General features: G+C 52.2%; 1 protein-coding gene across 1 annotated transcript in view; it reads right to left on the bottom strand.

Annotated features, from left to right (window-relative positions):
- The window catches only part of FCGBP (Fc gamma binding protein), a 40,698-nt gene that overhangs the window by 19,912 nt on the left and 1,693 nt on the right, over positions 1-19,093 (bottom strand). The window contains exons 2-7 of the mRNA XM_040445866.1: positions 17,724-18,971; positions 15,290-15,636; positions 10,674-11,244; positions 7,995-8,599; positions 5,295-5,862; positions 869-1,461 (exon numbers count right to left, since the gene is read on the bottom strand). Coding sequence (XP_040301800.1) covers positions 869-1,461; positions 5,295-5,862; positions 7,995-8,599; positions 10,674-11,244; positions 15,290-15,636; positions 17,724-18,971 — 3,932 coding nt within the window. The remainder of the gene's footprint in view (positions 1-868; positions 1,462-5,294; positions 5,863-7,994; positions 8,600-10,673; positions 11,245-15,289; positions 15,637-17,723; positions 18,972-19,093) is intronic.

The raw sequence follows: 19,093 nt of genomic DNA, 5'->3' as shown, positions 1-19,093 counted from the left end.
CATACGGGCACCTGAAAAAGTCAGCTATTTTTCAGCATCCTCATTGTCCATACTGCATGAGCACAAGGGTCATGTGCCTGCCTTTTAGTGAGATCTCTGGGGCGGCGGGGTGGGGGGGGGCAGCATGGTATCCCTCCAGCTTCCATAGGAGACCAAGTGCTTCTCAGTCAGAGAAGCACCATGGTGTGCCCAAGGTCCAGCGTGCAGTCTCCTGGCATGCTGTCCTGGATTCAAGTTGTGTCTTTGCTGGTGGACTTTGGGCCAATGATGGGACCTCCCTTCTAAAGAATGAAGCAAATCATGGTACTTCTGGCAGCAAGGATGAAATGACACCGTGGATGTGAAGTGTTCAGCGGCCACCAAAGTCAGGGATCAGCGGAGTAAAAACCGTAGCTACTGTTATTGTTGCAGTGGTTGACGAGGGGTGAGGGGGTCACCCCCAGATTGTCCTGTGTCCTTGAACCTTTCCCATCCCTGAACTTGCCCAGCCGCTGATTGCATCATGTCGCTGGCCAGGATACCAGGGAGGTGGCTAGGGCAGGAACAGAGAAGGTGCAGGGGAAGGGAAGGGGGGGTGGGAGAGATGCTCAGAGGGGACAGTCAGAGGCAGGGAGAGGAGAGACTAAGCAGCAGACAGAGGGGGAAACAGAGCCACGTGGGAGCAGGTCCCAGGTCCCCAAAGCCTCCTTGCTCCTTGGCTCCCCACTCAGGGCTCTGACCGGCACCTCCTCTCCTCGGGAACCCTGTGCCTTCCACATCCACTCCCAGATGTGAGCGCCGCCCCTGGACCGAGTGCTGCCCATGTCCCACCCACCCAGCGCCCTCTACCCCAGGACCCCTCCCCTTCATGATCCGCCCCTGCTCTTACCGTGACCTTCCACTGATTTTGCTCCAGCCGTAGGGTGAAGTTAGCCACCTGGACAGTGATCACCCTGGTCACACTGACTCTCCCATTGCCCCAGGCCACATTCTCCTGCAGGACGGCAAACGACTCCAGGCCCGGCCGGGTCCCGCAGGTCCGAGCCAGCACGTACACGCAGGTGCCCATGAAGTCGAAGTGGCGGCCGTCGAAGGTGGTGTAATGGGGGTCTCCCGATGCTTGGCAGGTGGCAGAGCCCACGGCCACGCAGCCCAGAACGCCACCGGACGGCTGGCAGGCCTCATGCGGGCCACAGGTGGAGGGCTCACAGGTCACCAGGCCGCCCTCTTGGCAGCGGCACACGGAATCACACCCCGGGCCAGGGTGGAAGGTCTGGCCTGGCGGGTGGTAGGCGCCCTGGTATATGCAGCCACACGAGGGCAGGGGCACGCAGGACTCACCACTGAGTGCGAAGCCCTCATCACACACACAGCCTTCGTGGCAGTGGGAGCCGCAGCCCCCAGGCACTGGGAGGTCTCCACAGGACAGCGGGCAGCCATGGGAACATGCCTCGTAGTGGCTGTGGGGCGGGCAGCTCAGAGCTGTGGGGAGAGCAGCCATGAGCATCCAGGGTCCCTGCTCCCTGGTGACGCACACGCAGGCACACGCATGCTCCCGCGCTCACACGTAAGCCGGCCAGCTGCAAGGAACCCTCTGTATAATCTATGATATGATCTTCCTGGGGGGGCAGATGATATCACAATTAACCTGGTCCTGATAAATAAGATTCAACTCCAAATTAACTGTGGTTTGTGGTTATCTGTAATGTCTTCAATGACATATTTTAAACACATACGTGCAGGTACAGTGTGTGTTTAATCTATGCAATGTACTCGTGAATGCAGTGGTTTTGACTTCTTCCTTCTCTAGTAGAGATATAGTAGTAGCAAATTAAAATATTTGGCCCGTGTTTTGAAGAGAAAAAGAATAATAATTCCTAGTCCTGTCTCCAAACTCCAGTCACTCCAAATTATAAGACAGGTGGTTTCCTTGAAACAAAATAAAAAAAACTAAAACTGAGCCAAATAAAGCCTCTGTGTTGATATGATAGTCACTTGTGGCCATTTAAGTGTAAGTTAATTAAAATTTAAAAAATAGAAGATTGGGGCAACTGGGTGGCTCAGTACGTTGAGCGTCCTACTCTTGATTTCGGCTCAGGTCATGATCCCAGGGTGGTGGAATTGACCCCGGCATCGGGATCTCCCTGTCTGTCTGTCTGTCTCTCTCTCTCTCTCTCTCTCTCTCTCCCCCAAGCTTGTGCACGAGCTCTCTCTCTCTCTCTAAAATTAAAAACAAAACAAAACAAAACAAAACAAAACATTCAGTTCCTTGGTCACACTAGCCCCAGTTCAAGTGCTCAATACATGACTGGTGGCAATCATACAGGACAGCTCAGGGACAGAACACTTCCATCATCACCAAAGTTCTATTGGACAGCACTGTTCTAGATCTCATAACCAGCTTATAAGAGAATCAGGGAATAGAGGGACAAGTTAAATAACACTACAAAGAAGCAACTAGCCAAATTCAGAAAATAGGAAATTCTGCAGGACAAATGACTTTTTTTCCCCCAACAGATAAATGGTACAAACAAAATGGATAGAGGGACAGATAAATGATAAAGCAAGTACAGTAAAATGGTCAACTATAGAATCTAGCTGGTAAGTGTATGAGTATTCACTGTAAAATTCTTTCAATCTTCCTATACATTTGAAAAACTTCATAATAATATGTAGGCAGAAAATGGAAAAGAGCTATTATAGGATACAAATGATTTAAGAAAGGGGCGCTTGGGTGGCTCAGGCAGCTGAGTGTCTGACTTTGGTTCAGGTCATGATCTCATGGGTTCAAGCCCCACATTGGGCTCTGGCCCCCAAACCCCACTCATGCGCTCGCTCGCTCTCTCTCTCTCTCTCTCTCTCTCTCTCTCAAAAATAAACATTAGAAAAAAAATTTTTTTTAATCACATAAGAAAAACCAACCCAATGCAGTGTGTAGATTTGGTCTGGATCCAGATTCAAATAAACTGAAAAAAAAAAAAACCCCACACTTTTTTTGTTTTTATTTAGACAATTGGGGAAATTTGAACCTAGGCTGAATTTTAGATGATGTTAAGGAATTAGTGTTATTTTCATTACTGGTAATAACGGCATTGTGGCATGTTTCTTAAAAAGTGCTATCTGTTGCAGATGTTTACTGAAGTATTTATGGGAAAATTCATATGTCTAGAATTTGCTTTAAAATATTTCAGCAAGTGGTGCCTGGCTGGCTCAGTTGGTAGAGCATAGGACTCTTGGTCTCAGTGTTTTAAGTTTGAACTCCACACTGAGTGTAGAGATTGCTTAAAAATAAAATCTTAGAATTTTTTTTAAATCTTCCAATCCATGAACATGTGATGTCTTTCCATATATCAAAAAATAAAATCTTAGAATTTTTAAAATACAAAAATAAAAATAAATAAGATATTTCAGCAAAATAAAAAAATAAAGGGAACTATTGGGTGGAAAGCTGAATCCATCTCACTAAGAGATGCCTTTCCAATACATTGTTTTTTATGTTTAATATTTTTATGTTTTAATATATTTATATAGACATTAATATATTAGTGTTTTATATGTTTTATTAGTTGTGTACTAATGATATTTGCAATGATAACTCATTCTATCTTTTTTTTTAACACTTAGAGTCTGATGGTCTTAAGAATTTCTAAAAATAATGAAATGTCGTTTACATGTATATATGTTTGTGGCAGAGAAGTATGATGGGGATTGGGACAGACTGATGACAGCCACCCCTTCTTCTTGGCTTGGCCATGGTGCTGGTTTTGACCAATGGGATAACAGCAAATGTGACGCCAAGCAGAGGCCTGAAGTGTGCTTGCCTACTGGGGCTTGTCCACTCTCGCTGTTCTTTGGAACACTGAGACCACTGTGTGAAGAAGTCTGTGCTAGCTGGCTGGAAGATAAAACCAAGTGGAGCAGGGGTAAGCCGTCCTGGATGAGGTCCCCCAAACCAACCAGCCTAACAACTGCCAGCTGTGTAAAATCAGGCCATTGTAGACCCTCCAGCCCCCATAGAACTGTCAGTAGGACTGCAGTGATAAACTATGCTGGCCCAGATTAGGAGAATAGCCCAGCCCACAGACTCATGAGAAATAATAAATATTTGTTGTAATCCACTTTTAGCTTTGGGGATGTTTGTTACACAGCAAAAACTAACCCATGCAATGATTTAAAAAGAGACTTTCTGGAGCACCTGGGTGGCTCAGTCAGTTAAGCATCTGACTTTGGCTCAGGTCATGATCTCACGGTTTGTGGGTTCAGGTCCCACATCAGGCTCTGTGCTGACAGCTCAGAGCCTGGAGCCTGCTTTGGATTCTGGGTCTCCCTCTCTCTGCCCTTCCCCTGCTCTCACTCTTTCTCTCTCTCTCTCCCTCAAAAGTAACATTAAAAAAAAAATAAAAAGAGACTTTCTGGGGCACCTGAGTGGCTCAGTTGGTTAAGCATCCAACTCTTGATTTCGGCTTAGGTTAGGATCTCATGGTTCATGAGATTGAGCCCCATGTCAGACTCTATGCTGACAGCCCTAAGCCTGCTTGGGACTCTCTCTCTCTCTCTCTCTTTCTCTACCCACCCCCCCACTCATGCACATGCACACACTCTCTCTCAAAATTAATAAGACATTTTTTTTTAAGAGACTTCCATGTATATAAGTATATTACATTAGGTATATTCTGCTGGAACTAAAAACCATTAGATGGTCACTTTGGGAGAGCAAGAATTTTTTTTCCTGTTTTCTCCCCCATTATATCTTCAGTACCTGGAATATAGTAGGTGTTCAACAAATATTTGTTGAATGAATGAATGAATGAATGAATGAATATAAGTTGAAGGAGAAAAAGAAAGGATGTACCATTCATGTATTTATCATGTGTATTTCAACAGATGATGTGATGTGTACCATCCAGGCAGATATTGTAAATGAGTGAAGTAGGCCAGATGGTGACCAAGAAAAACTGGAGAGGGGACCAGAACCAGGCTTCTTCTAAAGGCAGCATTGCTACTCATCTCTGAATGACAGCTGTCATATGGGAATTAGATGCAGGGCTACCAGATATTTTTGGTCATCTTACAAATATTTACTGCAACTGTGCCTTTCTAGCTGTACGTGATCCTGGGCATGTAACTAACTCTTTCTAAGCCTCTATTTCCTCATCTGTTAAATGCGTATCACCACAGTCCCCACCTCATGATACTTTTGTCAGAGTTACGTGAATTAATGATACTTATAGATCATCCTATCTATAGGTATCCTAGAGACCCCCCAATACTCTTTACAAGGCTGAGCCCCCCCAGTTGTCACTCCTGGTACTCACGGCAAAGTTCCTCACTCCTCCAGGGGTGCACGGTGGCCCCGGCAGCCTGGCATGCAGCAGCATAGGTGGCCAGTGCATCACACAATGGCCCAGACTGGCCTGGCAGCAGGCAGCGGTCATAGACGCAGTCACGCACAGTGCCCTGTGGATCCAGCTTGCTGTGGCACTCCCGGAAGGGCCCCTCAGGGTCGGCAAGGATCCCACACTCCTTCTTGCTCTGCAGCTGCTGGGCCACTAGGGAGTCCAGCTTGGGACAGTCACCCGGCTCGGTTGCCCCACAGCCTGGCCTCGTCTCCTCCTGCCAGCTGTTCCCGAAGGCCAGCGCGTTGGCAGCTTGGCCTCCACCACGCAGGGCCAGATCATCACCTGGGTTCCCGTTGAAGTTCCCGCAGAGCCCGCAAAGGGCCCCAGCATAGCTGCCGGGAACCTTGGCAATCACGCGGTTGTTCCAGTTGTAGGTGACAGTCAGGCCAAAGTCTGTGCGCACAACGGCATCTTGGCCCTGGCGGAACACCTGCACCTGGCCATCTGCGGCCTGGAAGGGCAAGTACTGAAGGACGCCATCCACCTGGGTGGAGATGAAGGAGGTCCACGGGGTCAGGGTATTCATGGTTCTGTGTCCCACCCTTCACTTCACTTCACTTGGCTCCAAATACTCTCAACTCCTTGCTGTTCTCTTGAGCACGTTCTGCTTCGTTCCACCTCAGGGCCCTTGCACTTGCTATCCCTCTGGTCTGGCACACCATCTACCTCTCTTCAACCTTCCACTATCGGCTCAAATCCAAATCCCTAACCCACGGCCTTCAAGAGCCTACAGGCTCTGTCTCCTCATTACCTCCCTGATCTTCCTGCCTCCTACTCCCTCCCTCCGTCCCGCTCAGTATGTTCCAGGCACACTGGCTTTCTTGCTATTCCTCCACTTGTCTCAATTTGGTCCAACTTCAGGGTCTTTTCGCTTGGCCGAGAACATCACTGACCACTTCTCTCCTGGCTGCATGTCCTGCAGCCTTCAGGACGGCGCAAATCCAAGCCCCTTCCCTACAAGGTCTCGTTTAACCTTGGCTCTGTCCACCTTTGTACCCGCATCACCTACCACATTGCGCACTCAGCCTCAAGTGCGCTGTCACCTCATGGCCTTCGCACTTGCCTCCTCCTAGATACCCCCCCCCCCAGTACTCTTTCCTTGGCCAACGCTACTTCATCTGCTAGGTGTTAGCTTTGATCCAAATCCCTTACGGTGGCTTAAAAGGCCCCAGGTGACCTGAGCCTCACTACTCTCCAATCTCTTCTCCAGTACTGCCCCGTTCCCCACGCCTGTGACGGCAGCCACGAAGCCATTTTGATCTCCTGAAGCTCAGCCCAGCTTCAGGGCTTTTGCTGTACCTTCTCCTTGTGACATTCCTACCCTCTTGCCCGTCCCCATTCTCCGCCTGGTTGCCTCCCCATCACCCTTTACGTCTCGGCTTAAAACAGAACCCCTCTCCCACCAGGCCCTGCTTGTTCCCACTTTTCTGACCTCATCTCCTACCACCCTCTCTGCCCTGTCTCTCCAGCCTCACTCTCCGGTACAGGCACACTGGCTCCACACTGTTCTCCTGAGTCTTCAAAATCTGTCCAGCCTCAACCTTTGCACCTGCTGCTCCCTCCTCCTCGGAACCACCACTCTTCACTCTTCCTTGTCCTTCAGGTTTTGTTTTAAATCAAGACCTCTATTGCAGCTGTCCCCTACATCATCCCCCTGCCCCCATTCCAGCCCCATGGACCTCCAGGCTGTTCCTCTACCCCTCATGTTTGTTCCTGCCTCAGGGCCTTTGCACTCACTGTTCCTTCTACCTGGAGTACTCTTTCATCTACTTCTGTCCCTATCTGTTCCATCCCTTTCCTCAAGAGCAGCAGTAGGATGTAGTGGTTAAGAGTATGGTCTCTGGAGCCAAACAGCCTGGTTACAAATTGTGGCTCTGTGACTTACTAGCTGTGTGACCTCGGATAGATGACTTAACCTTTCCGTGCCTCAGTTTTCTCATCTAGCTATTTACAGAGTTGTTGTAGAGATTCAATGAGTTACTATATGTCAAGCATTTAACACCTAGGGGTAATGTCATATATTGGCTATTATTATTCCAGACTCAGAGAGGTGGGAACATAAATAGCAATCATTTGTTTATCCAGAAGTTTCTCTATGCCAAACACTCGGCTTTATGAGCAAAACTTCCTTTAATGCAAGGCTGTTCTGAGGACTATGACTTAAGGCCTGTAAAGGGTTTAGGGGTGGTGCCTGCCACATGGGAATTTCTTTCAGTTTTCCATCCATTTCCAATTCATCCTCCTCTCCAGGGCGCAGGCCACTGTCTAAAACTGTTCAATGATTATTTACTAGAGTTGTGAATCTTACAACCCCACCTCTCGACTTTTATCTTCTTTTTTTTTTTTTTTAAAGAGAAAATCACTGGTTCTTGACTTCTGCTGCGTGGTGGACACGCTGACAGAAGACAAAACTAAGACAAAACCTGGAGACAGTCATTTGGAGACACAGTCACACAGCCAAGGAGAGGCAGCACCGCCTGGCTCGGGGGCCCAGGACTTAACCACTGGCCACACGATCTTTTAACAGATCCCCAGCCCTACCGGGGGGTTCAGAGCCCCACTCCTGAAGGGGGATTTCCTGCCCGCCTCCCAACCACCCCGACCCGCGTCGCTCACCAGCACTTTCCCCGGGTACTCCCGGCGCACCGCCACCTTCACTCCGCGGGCCTCCACGCGCACGGCACGCGTGTAGCTCACGGTCTGGCTGCCCCGGTGCTCGTTTTCCACCAGCACCCGGAAGGCGGGCAGCCCCGCGGCCTGGCTGCACGAGCCGGCCAGCAGGTAGGTGCAGGTGCCCATGAAGTCGAAGCGCCGGCCGTCGAAGCTCACGTAGTGCGGGTCCCCGGACGCCTGGCAGCTCCCGAAGCGGTCGGGGTAGCAACCCAGGAGGCCGTCCTGGACGCGGCAGCGCTCGCCCGCCGGGCAGCCCTGTGTGTCGCTGCAGCGCACCTGCTGGGTGGCGCCGTCGCAAGTGCAGCGCCGCCGGCACAGCTCGTCGGCCCATATCTGCTGGCCCGGGGCGAGCGGGCGGCCCTGGAAGATGCAGCCGCATGAGGAGGCCGCTACGCAGCCGCCACCGCTGGCCACGAAGCCCGGGAGGCACACGCAGCCCTCCACGCACGGGCGCCCGGAGCAGTTGGACGGCGTCGCCTCGGAGTTGCAGGTGGCCGGGCAGGCGGGGCCGCACCGCTCATAGCGGCTGTGGGGGGGACAGGACAGGGCTGCGGGGAGACGGAGACGCGGGGAGGATGCGTCAGGCCAGCGCAAGGGTGTTGCATCGATGCATTGGCGGCTCCCTTTCCTGGCGGGGCGCCCCGCCCAAAGCGCTCTACGGGACTTCCCTCCCCACATTCTGCTCCTTCCCCAGAGCGCCGCATGGCACTTCCATCCCTCCAGGTGCTGGGACCCCAAACCTCAGAGACACAGTTGACTCCTTTCCCTCTTCATTCACCGACAACCGATCTGTCAGGAAGTCCTGTGAGCTCCATATTCAAAAATCTATCTAGAATCTGCCCCCTTCTCTCACCACCCCCCACCCTGGTCCAGTCCCTTCCAAGCAACCTTCTGCCTGGTCTCCCCCGGCCCCCATGCTACCCCCACAGGCTGCTCCTCACAGACAGCCAGAGGGACCCTGTGAATGCCTGTGACATCCCTCTCCTGCTCAGAGCCCCCTTGTGGTGCCATCTCAGGGGGAAGGCTAGAGTCCTCCTGGTGGCCAATGAAGCTCCCCATCACCCGCGCCCATCACCTCCCTCCTCATCTCCTCTCCCTCTCCCTTTGGCTCACTCTGTCCCAGCCACAGAGGCTTCCTCACAGGTCTTCACGCTCCCACCTCAGGGCCTTTGCACTGGCTGGCTGTTTCTGATGCCTGTATTGGCCTTTCCTCCGAAGGCAGTGCAGCATGTGGTTAAGAGAAAGCTGCTGGAGCCCGGATAGCCTAGGTTCAAATCCCAGTCTTCCCTTCCTAAGCTGTGTGATTGTGGGCCAATGACTCCATTCGCTCCCTGCCTCAGTTCCCCCGTCAGTAAAATGAGATGATACTAGCACTGACCTCACAGGGTGGTGAGGGGTAAATAAGTTAACCTATGCAGAGACACCCCACAGCATCATTGTTACTTAGCTCACTCTATTGCCCTTTGCTGCTCTCAGCAATGATGTCACCTGTTCAGAAAGGCCTTCCCTGAGCACCCTCGTCGTGAGCCTCCCATTTCCTCTTCTTACACGAATGCCATTTCTTTTGCTCTTTGAAGACGTTCCATAGTTTACTGCTTACTGTCTGTCTCCCCCACTGGAATATGAACTCTGAGAGCAGGGATCTGATCTGCTCCAATCCCAGAGCACAAAGGACAGGGTCTGGTCCACAGGAGATGCCCGCTCATTCAGAAATGAATGCATGGGTAAAAGAACTCACTGGTTCCTCCTCTGCACCAGGCATTGGGGAGCTCGGGAGGGCGGGCGTTTACTGGGCAGTGAGGACATATAGGAGTGACCAAGATAAACCCCACATGGCCACAGTGTCTCCCCCAGACTTGCTCCTCCTCCGGAGTCTCTGTCTCAAGCCCTAGGCCTGGGTCTGGGCACCTCCCCTTCCCTGCACAGTAGACTTTCTGTCTCCAGAAAAATTCTTTGGGAGCCTCTCAAGGGCAGGGATGGGTGTGTGCTGGCCCCCACTGTGCCTATCGCCAGTGGAGGGATGGGGCCACAGAGGGGCTCAGGGAATGCCCGTTGAGTGAATGAATGATTAAGTGGATGGACGCCCGGACTTTACCCAGAGGGCATCGGGGAGCCTCGAAAGGAACGCAAACGAAGAGATGTTCACATTTCTGCTTCGGGACTCTGAGGACTACGTCTCATGCCGGCCTCTGCACATGCCCCTCTCTCATTCCCAAACCCACTTCCTGCTCCCCCTTTATCTGCCTAGTTGAGTTCCTCCCACAGGCTTCCGATCGGGCATCCCTTCCTCTGGGAAATCCTCCTTGACCCTGCCAGGCTGAGTTGAGAAGCTTTCCTGGTCTCCCGTGCCCACCCTGGAATTCCCCCGTGCTGGCCCTGGCCACTCTGCCTGTGCCTCCCCGAGCCCAGCAGGGACCGCTTGGGACTGTCACCGGCTAGTGATGTGTCTGCCCCAACCTCGGGCTCACCGCGGGCACTGTGTGGCCATCTCGGCTATCCCTGTGTTCCTGGCATGGTCCGGCTTCAGGCTGAACCACACGAAGTGCTCAGACATTGAACAGATGCAAAGAGACCCGTGCCTTCCCACCACGTGCTCCCAGTCCACCCCGGGGCATCACTCACGACAGTTGGCTGGTGACCTCCAGTCGCCGACAGAGATGCCGTGCTCCAGACAGGCCTGGGCGTAGGCGCTGAGGCTACGGCACAGGCTGGACCGGTCCCCGTTGAGCACACACAGGTCATACACACACTCCTCCAGGAAGGGCCGGGGCGGCAGTGCGCTGTGGCAGGCAGCAAAGGGGCCGTCGGCCTGGGTCAGCATGCCGCAGAGCCGGTTGCCCTCGTAGTGCTGGGCCTGGCCCGGGGTGCACGAGGGACAGTTGTTTTGGCAGCCATCGTCACACAGGTAGTCCCCGTCGTCCAGCTTCCAGCTGTTGGCGAACTCCACGGCGTCCGGCGCCAGCTCCGAGTCGGGCGTGAGGAAGTCATCGGTGGGGTCGCTGTTGTAGTTGCCACACAGTCCGCACACCTGGTCTCGGAAGCGCTCTGGCAGGCTCAGGGCCAGCTGGCAGTCCCAGTCGTAGGTGACCACCAGCCCGAAGTCCAGCTCCACCACGGCCCGCGTCCCACTCTGGTAGACGCGCAGGCGACCCTCGGCCAGGGATGCGGGCAGGCGCGAGCGCTGGTTGTCGATCTGTGGTGGCAGGAGTGGGTGGTCAGACCCCGTGTGGTCCGGCCCTCGCCCCTTCCACCCTCTCTCTCGCTTCCCCTAGTCCAGCTGCGATTCCTTCCTCCTGCTGCTTAGAACGGTGCCTGGTAGGATCGCAAGTGCTCAGGACGTGAAGGCACTGCTGCATTAAATGACCATTCACTGGGCACTCCCTCTATGCCTGGTCCTGGCCGGGAGATCACCGAGACAACCCAGAGCCTGCTCTCGTGGGGCTCCCAGCCCAATGAGGGAGACAGAACTGTCACGAGATCAGAGCAACAGATCAGGGTGATCAGGACTGGGATGGTGGACGCACAGGAGGCTGTGGGAGTCTAGAAGAAGAGCCAGACCCAATCTTGCAGGTCAGGGGAGGCAGGGACAGCTGAGCTGAGCTGAGCTGAGCTGAGCTGGGCTGAGCTGAGCTGAGCTGTAAAGGATCAGTGAGGGAGAGCCACGGAGACAAGGGGAAGGGGATTCCTTCGCAAATATCCTAAGCGGAGAGAGAGTCTGGCCAGGAGATGAGGAGTGTGTTTCTCGGTCCCTTGGGCCCAGTTTCCTCTTTCTGCGTGTTTCTTCTTAATTCCTTCTTCCCATATGCTTGTCTTAGTCAGGAGGATGGGGTATGAAAAAAAAAAAAAGGGAATAAGAGGCAGAGGGAGACTGCAGGAGAAAGGTCCAAAGGTAAGATAGATCTTCATTTGGTCAGTGGGTCAGCGAGGCCTCCGTGAGCCCTCCTGTGTGTCTGCGTCCATGGGCAGTGCTGTGGATGCAGCCGTGACTGAGACACTTACAAGCTCTCAGCCCAGGGAACCTAGTCACCTCCGTTTTTCAATGATACAAGTAATATTTGTTCATTACAGAAAACTTACAAAATACTCATGAGCAAAAATCGGGAGAGGGAAATCACTCCTATTGCTGTGGACACACACGTGTGTGCATGCATGCACACACAGGTGCATTTATAAATCCTGCCTGCCAGGGTTTTTTTCTACCTTTTAATTTATGTAATTTTTTTCCTTTTAAATAATGAGGCCATGTTGAAGTCCCCATTTTATGAAGGCCTCATTTCTCCTAGCAATGTTTTGGGGACATCCTATCATGATTCTTTTCTTTTTTTTTTTAATTTTTTTTTCAACGTTTTTTATTTTATTTTTTGGGACAGAGAGAGACAGAGCATGAACAGGGGAGGGGCAGAGAGAGAGGGGGACACAGAATCGGAAACAGGCTCCAGGCTCCGAGCCATCAGCCCAGAGCCCGACGCGGGGCTCGAACTCACGGACTGCGAGATCATGATTCTTTTCTTAAAAAAAAAAAAAAAATCCTTTTTTTTAGTTAGTTTGTTTATTTATTTATTTATTTAGAGCACAAGTAGGGAAGGGGCAGAGAGAGGGAAAGAGAGGATTGCAAGCAGGCTCTGCACGGTCATTGTGATAACACATTGTGAGTCCAACGTGGGGTTTGATCCTATGAACTGCGAGATCATGACCTGAGCCGAGATCAAGTTGGACGCTTAACTGACTAAGCCACCCAGGTGACCCTAATGTTTATTTTTTAATTTGTTATTTTGGGAGAGAGAGAGATAGTGTGGGCAGGGGAGGGGCAGAGAGAGAAGAGAGAGAATCCCAAGCAGGCTCCATGATCAGCACGGAGCCTGACTCGGGGCTTGATCTCAAGATTGAGAGATCATAACCTGAGCTGAAATCCAGAGTCAGACGCTTCACCGACTGAGCCACGCCGGGGCTCCTATCATGATTCTATCAGGAGCTCTAAACCTCTGTCAAGTCACTGACCTCTGTAAGGATCTGACCAACGGAATAGGCCCTCTCTCTCTCTGAAAAACTGCCCAGCATGTGCACAATTCCTTACGTAAATTCAGGAATTTGAACTCCCTCTGCACTTGTGCTCAATCCCTCTAGATCTGGAGCACACCTACTTGAATCCGCTTACTTATTCATCTCACAGAATCACCGGCACACTCGCAAAAAGAGGGAGGTACCAGACTATTCAGTGCTGTGCTGTTTGCCATCATGAAAAAAGCATCCATCCGCGGGGGATTGAGTTGAATGAATGAGGAGGCATCCATCCAATGGAGAACCGTGCAGATGTAAAAGAGAGAGAGAGAGAGAGAGCTCAGAGGCTCCCTTTATGCTGATATGGAAACAGCTCTAAAAGGCACCACTCAGTGCACAGCAAAGTGCAGAACAGAGCAGATGGTACAGTGCTCTTTGCTAAGAAAGGGAAAAGGTAAGAACATATTGTTTACATTGCTTGCATTGTCATAAAGGAACCCTAGGTGAACCCTCAGGAAATCAGTAAAACTAGCTACCTGTGGGGAGCAGGGGCAAAGCAGATGAAGATGGGAATGAAAGCCAGACCTAGGGGCACCTGGGTGCCTCAGTCGGTTAAGCATCTGATGACTCGATTTCAGCTCAGGTCATGATCTCATAGTTCATGTGTTTGAGCGCCATGTGGGGCTCTGCTCTGACAGCTTGGAGCCTGCTTGGGATTCTCTCTCTCTCTCTCTCTCTCTCTCTCAAAAATAAATAAATAAACATAGAAAGAAAGGAAGAAAGGAAGGGAGGGAGGGAAGGAGGAAGGAAGGAAGGAAGGAAGGAAGGAAGGAAGGAAGGAAGGAAGGAAGGAAGGAAGGAAGGGAGGGAGGGAGGGAGGGAGGGAGGGAGCCGGGGCACCTGGATGGTTCAGTCAGTTAAGCATCTGACTTCAGCTCAGGTCATGATCTCTCAGCCCGGCCTCAGGCTCTGCTTCAGATTCTGTCTCCTTCTCTCTGCCCCTCCCCCACTCACACTCTGTCTCTCTTTCTCTCTCAAAAAGTAAATAAACATTAAAAAATTAAAAAAAAAAAAAGCCAGACCTTTCGCAAAAAGCCCTGTTTGTTCTGAGCTACACGAATGCTTTACCTATTAACAAAATATGAATCGCAGCATCATGGAAGAAACTCACAAATATTGTGCAGAGCAAAAGAGGTTTTACACAAAAGTCTTCTTACCTGTGTGATTCCATTCATGTGAATTTCTTAAACACACACACGCAAGTTCTTGAACAGGCAAAACTAATCCATGGTGGGGGGAAAAATCAGAACTGTGGTTGCCTCTGGGGGTGGGTTGGAATTGTTTGCAAAGGGGAATGAGAGAATGTTCCAGAATGATGAAAATATTCTGTTTGTTAATGGAGGTGTGCATTGCACATTTGTCAAAACTCCATGACTTGAGATTTATGGATTTTATTACGTGCATATTTGGTATCAAAAGTGAACACAACAGTGTAAAAATATTGTATAAGGCAGAATGGTGAAGAGGCTAAGCATAGTGACTCAGAAGCCAGACTGCATCTGAGCCCTTGGGAAGTCTGTCATCTCCCTGGACCTCAGTTTCCTTGTCTAGAAGTATTAATAATAATAATAATGTGGGGGGCGTCTCGGTGGCTCCAGTCGGTTGAGCGTCTGACTCTTGATTTTGGCTCAGGCCGTGATCCCAGGATGGTGGGGTAGAGCCCTGTGGTCCGGCTCGGCGCCGGGCATGGAGCCTGTTTGGGATTCTTTCTCTCCCTCTCCCTCTCTCTCTCTGCCCCTCCCCTGCTCATGCTCATGAGTGCTGTCTCTCTCACTCTCTCTCTGTCTCAAAAAAAAATGCCTACCCCCACAGATCGCTGTGAGCACTCAATGCATTCATACATGGAAATCACTGAGAAACAAATCCAGGATATAATAGGTGCTCACTAAATTTAGTGTTAGTCGCTTAAGAAATTCCCCATTGTTGGACATTTTGTAGCCTTTTTTTTATCCTGTTGCTATTACAAGCGACATTGGCATAGACTTTTTTTTTCTAAACCATATTTCTGAGTATCCTTTAACTTTCTACAAGTAGAATTTCTGGACAAAGGGGATTTAACACTCGGCCACAGATTTTCAAACTCCCCCCCTCCCCGTCTCCACACCCTCTGCCCCAGTCTTTGCCTCCTCCTTCTGACTGGAGGCTCACAGGTATTCAATCTGAAGCTTCTGGGTACTCACTCGGATGAAGCCAACCTCCCCGCGGACCACCGACACTGAGTGGCTGTAGGCGCGCACGGTGACCAGGCCCACATAAGAGACGCGGCGGCTGCCTCGGTGCTCGTTCTTGGCTTCCACGCTGAAAGCGGGCAGGCTCTGGTCCTCGCTGCACAGCTCCACCATGGTGTACAGGCACGTGCCCATCATGTCGTAGCGACGGCCGTCGAATGTGGTGTAGTGCGGGTCACCCTGGGCGCGGCAGGTGGCCATGGGGACCGCCACACACTGGGCCTGCCCGTCCACCACCTGGCACTGCTGCTGAGGAGTGCACTGCACATCTTGGCAGGAGGGCTCCTGGGGCAGCACGGCTGGGGGCGGGGGGCGGCAGAGAAAGAGTCAGGAGTATCCTAGCAGGTGGGAACCGTGGAGCTCTCCTGCTGCGGGGAGTTTGGGCAGTGGGCCCACGACTACCCATTTTAGAAGTGGGGAAACTGAGGTCTGGAATCTTACAGGGAGAGAGGCGCCTAGGGATGACCCAACCCCATGTATTCTGATCCCCTAGTTTGACACAGCTCAGCCCAGAGGAACTGGAAGGTAGTGGAGAAGGATCATCATGGAAAGGTTAATTGGTGGGTTTTCTGTCCCCATTTCCCCCTCCCGTGCATCCCCACTCAGGTCAGAAGGCTAAGGCATCTTTATTTTTTTAATTAAAAAATTGTTTTTAATGTTTATTTTTGAGAGAAAGAGACGGAGACAGAGTGTGAGCGGGGGAGGGGCAGAGAGAACAGGAGACAGAATCCAAAGCAGGCTCTAGGCTCTGGGCAGTCGGCACAGAGCCTGACACAGGGCTCGAACTCACAAACTATGAGATCATGACCTGAGCGGAAGTCGGACGCTTAACCGATTGAGCCGTCCAGGTGCCCCCTAAAGAGTTGTGGTTTTTTTTGTTTTTTTTGTTTTTGTTTTTTTAAAGGAAGACAGACTGTTCATCACAACAGAAATGACTAGGGATGTGGCTGCCCATGTTAGAATCCTGGCTCCACCAATGATATGTGCGGACACTGGTTGAGTAATTTTAAACTCTCTGTGCCTCAGTCTCCTCATTTGTAACAAGGGAGTGATAACAGTACGTTCTTCACCGGGATGTTTGGGAAGGAGGGTGTTGCCAGGCTCAAATAAGCTACAACATAAGTAGGGGTTGGCCCCGGCGTTAACTGAGTGTTCCTTGTTATGATTAATCACCCACCCCTTCCCCATTTCTACTATTCAAGCCCAAAGTGACTCTTTAAAGTTGAGGGACTTCCATGCCCAGGGTCCGAGGGGGCATCTTTGCCAGTGCAGGGAATCCTAATGTCCAGGGTCCTAGCTTGAGGCAGGGGGTCCACACAGGAAGAAATAGCTCTTCCCTGCCTCCCTGTCTTCAAAAGTTCTTGTTTTCTGTCCGCTCATAATAACTTACTAGATACCCCCTAAGAACTTTACAAATGTTAACTTATAACCCCCTCACTACAGTCCTGTGACAGTTATTACCCCTGTTTTACAGACGTGGAAACTGAGGCCCACAGAGGTGAGGTCACACGCCCAAGGTCACACAAGCAGAAGTGGGATTTGAACCTGGGAAGTCTGAGTTTAGCATGTGTGACCTCAGACACCACACTGTACTGTCTGGGGGCCGTTCCTCCATGCGCTGAGCCTAAGGTTACACATAGGGCCAGGTCCTAAAGATTAACTATGTTAATACATGCAAGGCACCTAGAATGGTCTCTGGTATATTGAGAGGTAACTCCCCCCAACACGGTAGCCATTGTTATTATTATACTTCCAGACCTCTTGAGCTGGGGTATAAACATTCCTATAGGAAGTGGGGGAGGGGTAGTTAGCAATTGGTATAGTTGCTAAATTATCAAAATATTTCTGGGGTGCCTGGGTGGCTCAGACGGTTAAGTACCAGGCTTCTGATTTCAGCCTCAGGTCATGATCTCAGGGTTTGTGAATTCGAGCCCGGCATCGGGCTCTGTGCTGACAGTGCGGACCCTGCTTGGGATTCTCTGTCTCCCTCTCTCTCTGCCCCTCCCCTTCTTGCTCTCCATCTCCCCCCCACACACACACACACAGATCCCTCCCTCCAGGCACCTTGGCTCTTCCCTAGGATCCTATCTCTAAGCCCCCGGACACCATGGTGGCTTCTAAGACCCTGCTGCAGTGGTCTGTCCGGCACCAGCATCTCTTCTGACTGGTTGGGACCTTGGATCTTACTGGTCACTAAATATTTAGCAGTTCCTGGTAGGAGAGGGAGGAGCTGGGAAGCCTTAGGGAAGGGAAGGATGGCAGAGGATGGAGGTGAGGTGGGGACAGCCCAGCGGAGCCAGGAATCCACAGGGGAGCAGGTGGGTGGGAAAAGGGAGGAGGTGAGAGAGCCCACAAAGGGGCCCCAGGCTCATTTCCCATCACTCACTTCGACCGCAGACACCTGCTGTCCCGTAGCTGATGGCGTGGGCCAGCCCGAAGGTGAGCAGCCCAAAGTCGGTAGTGGCCTCAATCACGTGGGTCCTGTCAGTCGTGCCGAGGTCCACTTCGGCGAATGAGAACTCACTGCCTGGCACAGCTGTCCACGAGAGATCGGCTCCCAGCCTGTGCCCCTCCATGGTCAGCTCGTTAACAGCCTTCGTCCGGGCCACCACCACTGCCACGCCCTTAGTGCCTGGCATGCTCTTCACCACGTAGGCAGGGCAGTAGGCCGCCATGTCTGGGATCAAAGCCAGGTGGGGGTCATAGGTGACTCCATCCCTCATGGCACCTGTGCCAAACTGCAGGACCTGGATGCCCACATCTGCGGACAGGTAGAGGGGCAGGGATGGCCGGACCTCAAACTCGGCCACGTCACCTGCCCGGAGCCCGCGGGAGCCGGTGGTGCCCCCCTGCTGGTAGGTCAGCCTCGTGGTCTGGCTGGCCACGACGTAGACCAGATCGTAGCGGCTCTGGGAGGACAGGGTGGGCACCACGTAGCGGGTGCCCCAGGCGGACGTGGGCAGCAGCTGCTCCACTACGTGGTTGCAGTTGGTGTGTCTCTGGGCACAGCTGTGGCCGGAGAACACAGCCACGGGGCTCCTGGCCGTGATCTTTGAGCCCGACAATTCAGCTGTGCCCTGCACCTGGGCCACCTGGTAGGGCTTCAGAGTCAGGCTCAGGACACTTCCCGCTGCGTAGAACTTGCTCTGGAATGTCACTGCCCCCTCCAGCTGAACGCTGACCGAGGCTCCCGCTGCCCCAGCCACCACAGCGAACTCCTTGACATGCTTGGAGGAGATGCCGGGAGGTGTGACCACAAAATACTCGGTGCCCAGAGCCCGGACGGGCCACAGCCGCGTCAGCTCTGCCGTGTTGGGCTTAGTGTTTACGGCCTGTGCGGAGATCGCGCGGTCCGAGCGGATCACCACCGCGCTTTGGAAGGTGTTACTGCCGACCATCTCGGCTTTGGCGCTGATGTTGACCATGACCGACCGGCCGGGCTTCACTGTGACCTTCTGGGAGGTGCCGTCTGCCTGACTGAGAACGGAGACTGAGGCAGGGCTGTCCGACAGACTGGAGAGGAGGAGTTGGAGATAGGCGCGGCTGTACCCGGGCACGTAGTTCTGTAGGAAGGCTGCGAGGAATTCCACCTCCCTGGGGTCCTGGGGGTCCACTGACGCCCCCTGGGTCAACCCTGAGGGGGAGAGAATGAGTTATGGGTCTGCTTATCCAATCCTCCCCAGCGGACAAGTAACCGTTTGCACTGTGCCTAGATACCATACTGAAATAGTGACTGGAGCATTCCACACCGCCACC

The sequence above is a fragment of the Herpailurus yagouaroundi genome, unplaced genomic scaffold, assembly GCF_014898765.1.
Source record: "Herpailurus yagouaroundi ecotype Mexico unplaced genomic scaffold, PumYag 194, whole genome shotgun sequence".
Taxonomy (NCBI): Eukaryota; Metazoa; Chordata; class Mammalia; order Carnivora; family Felidae; genus Herpailurus; species Herpailurus yagouaroundi.
This window is presented reverse-complemented; position numbering and strand designations above follow the sequence as displayed.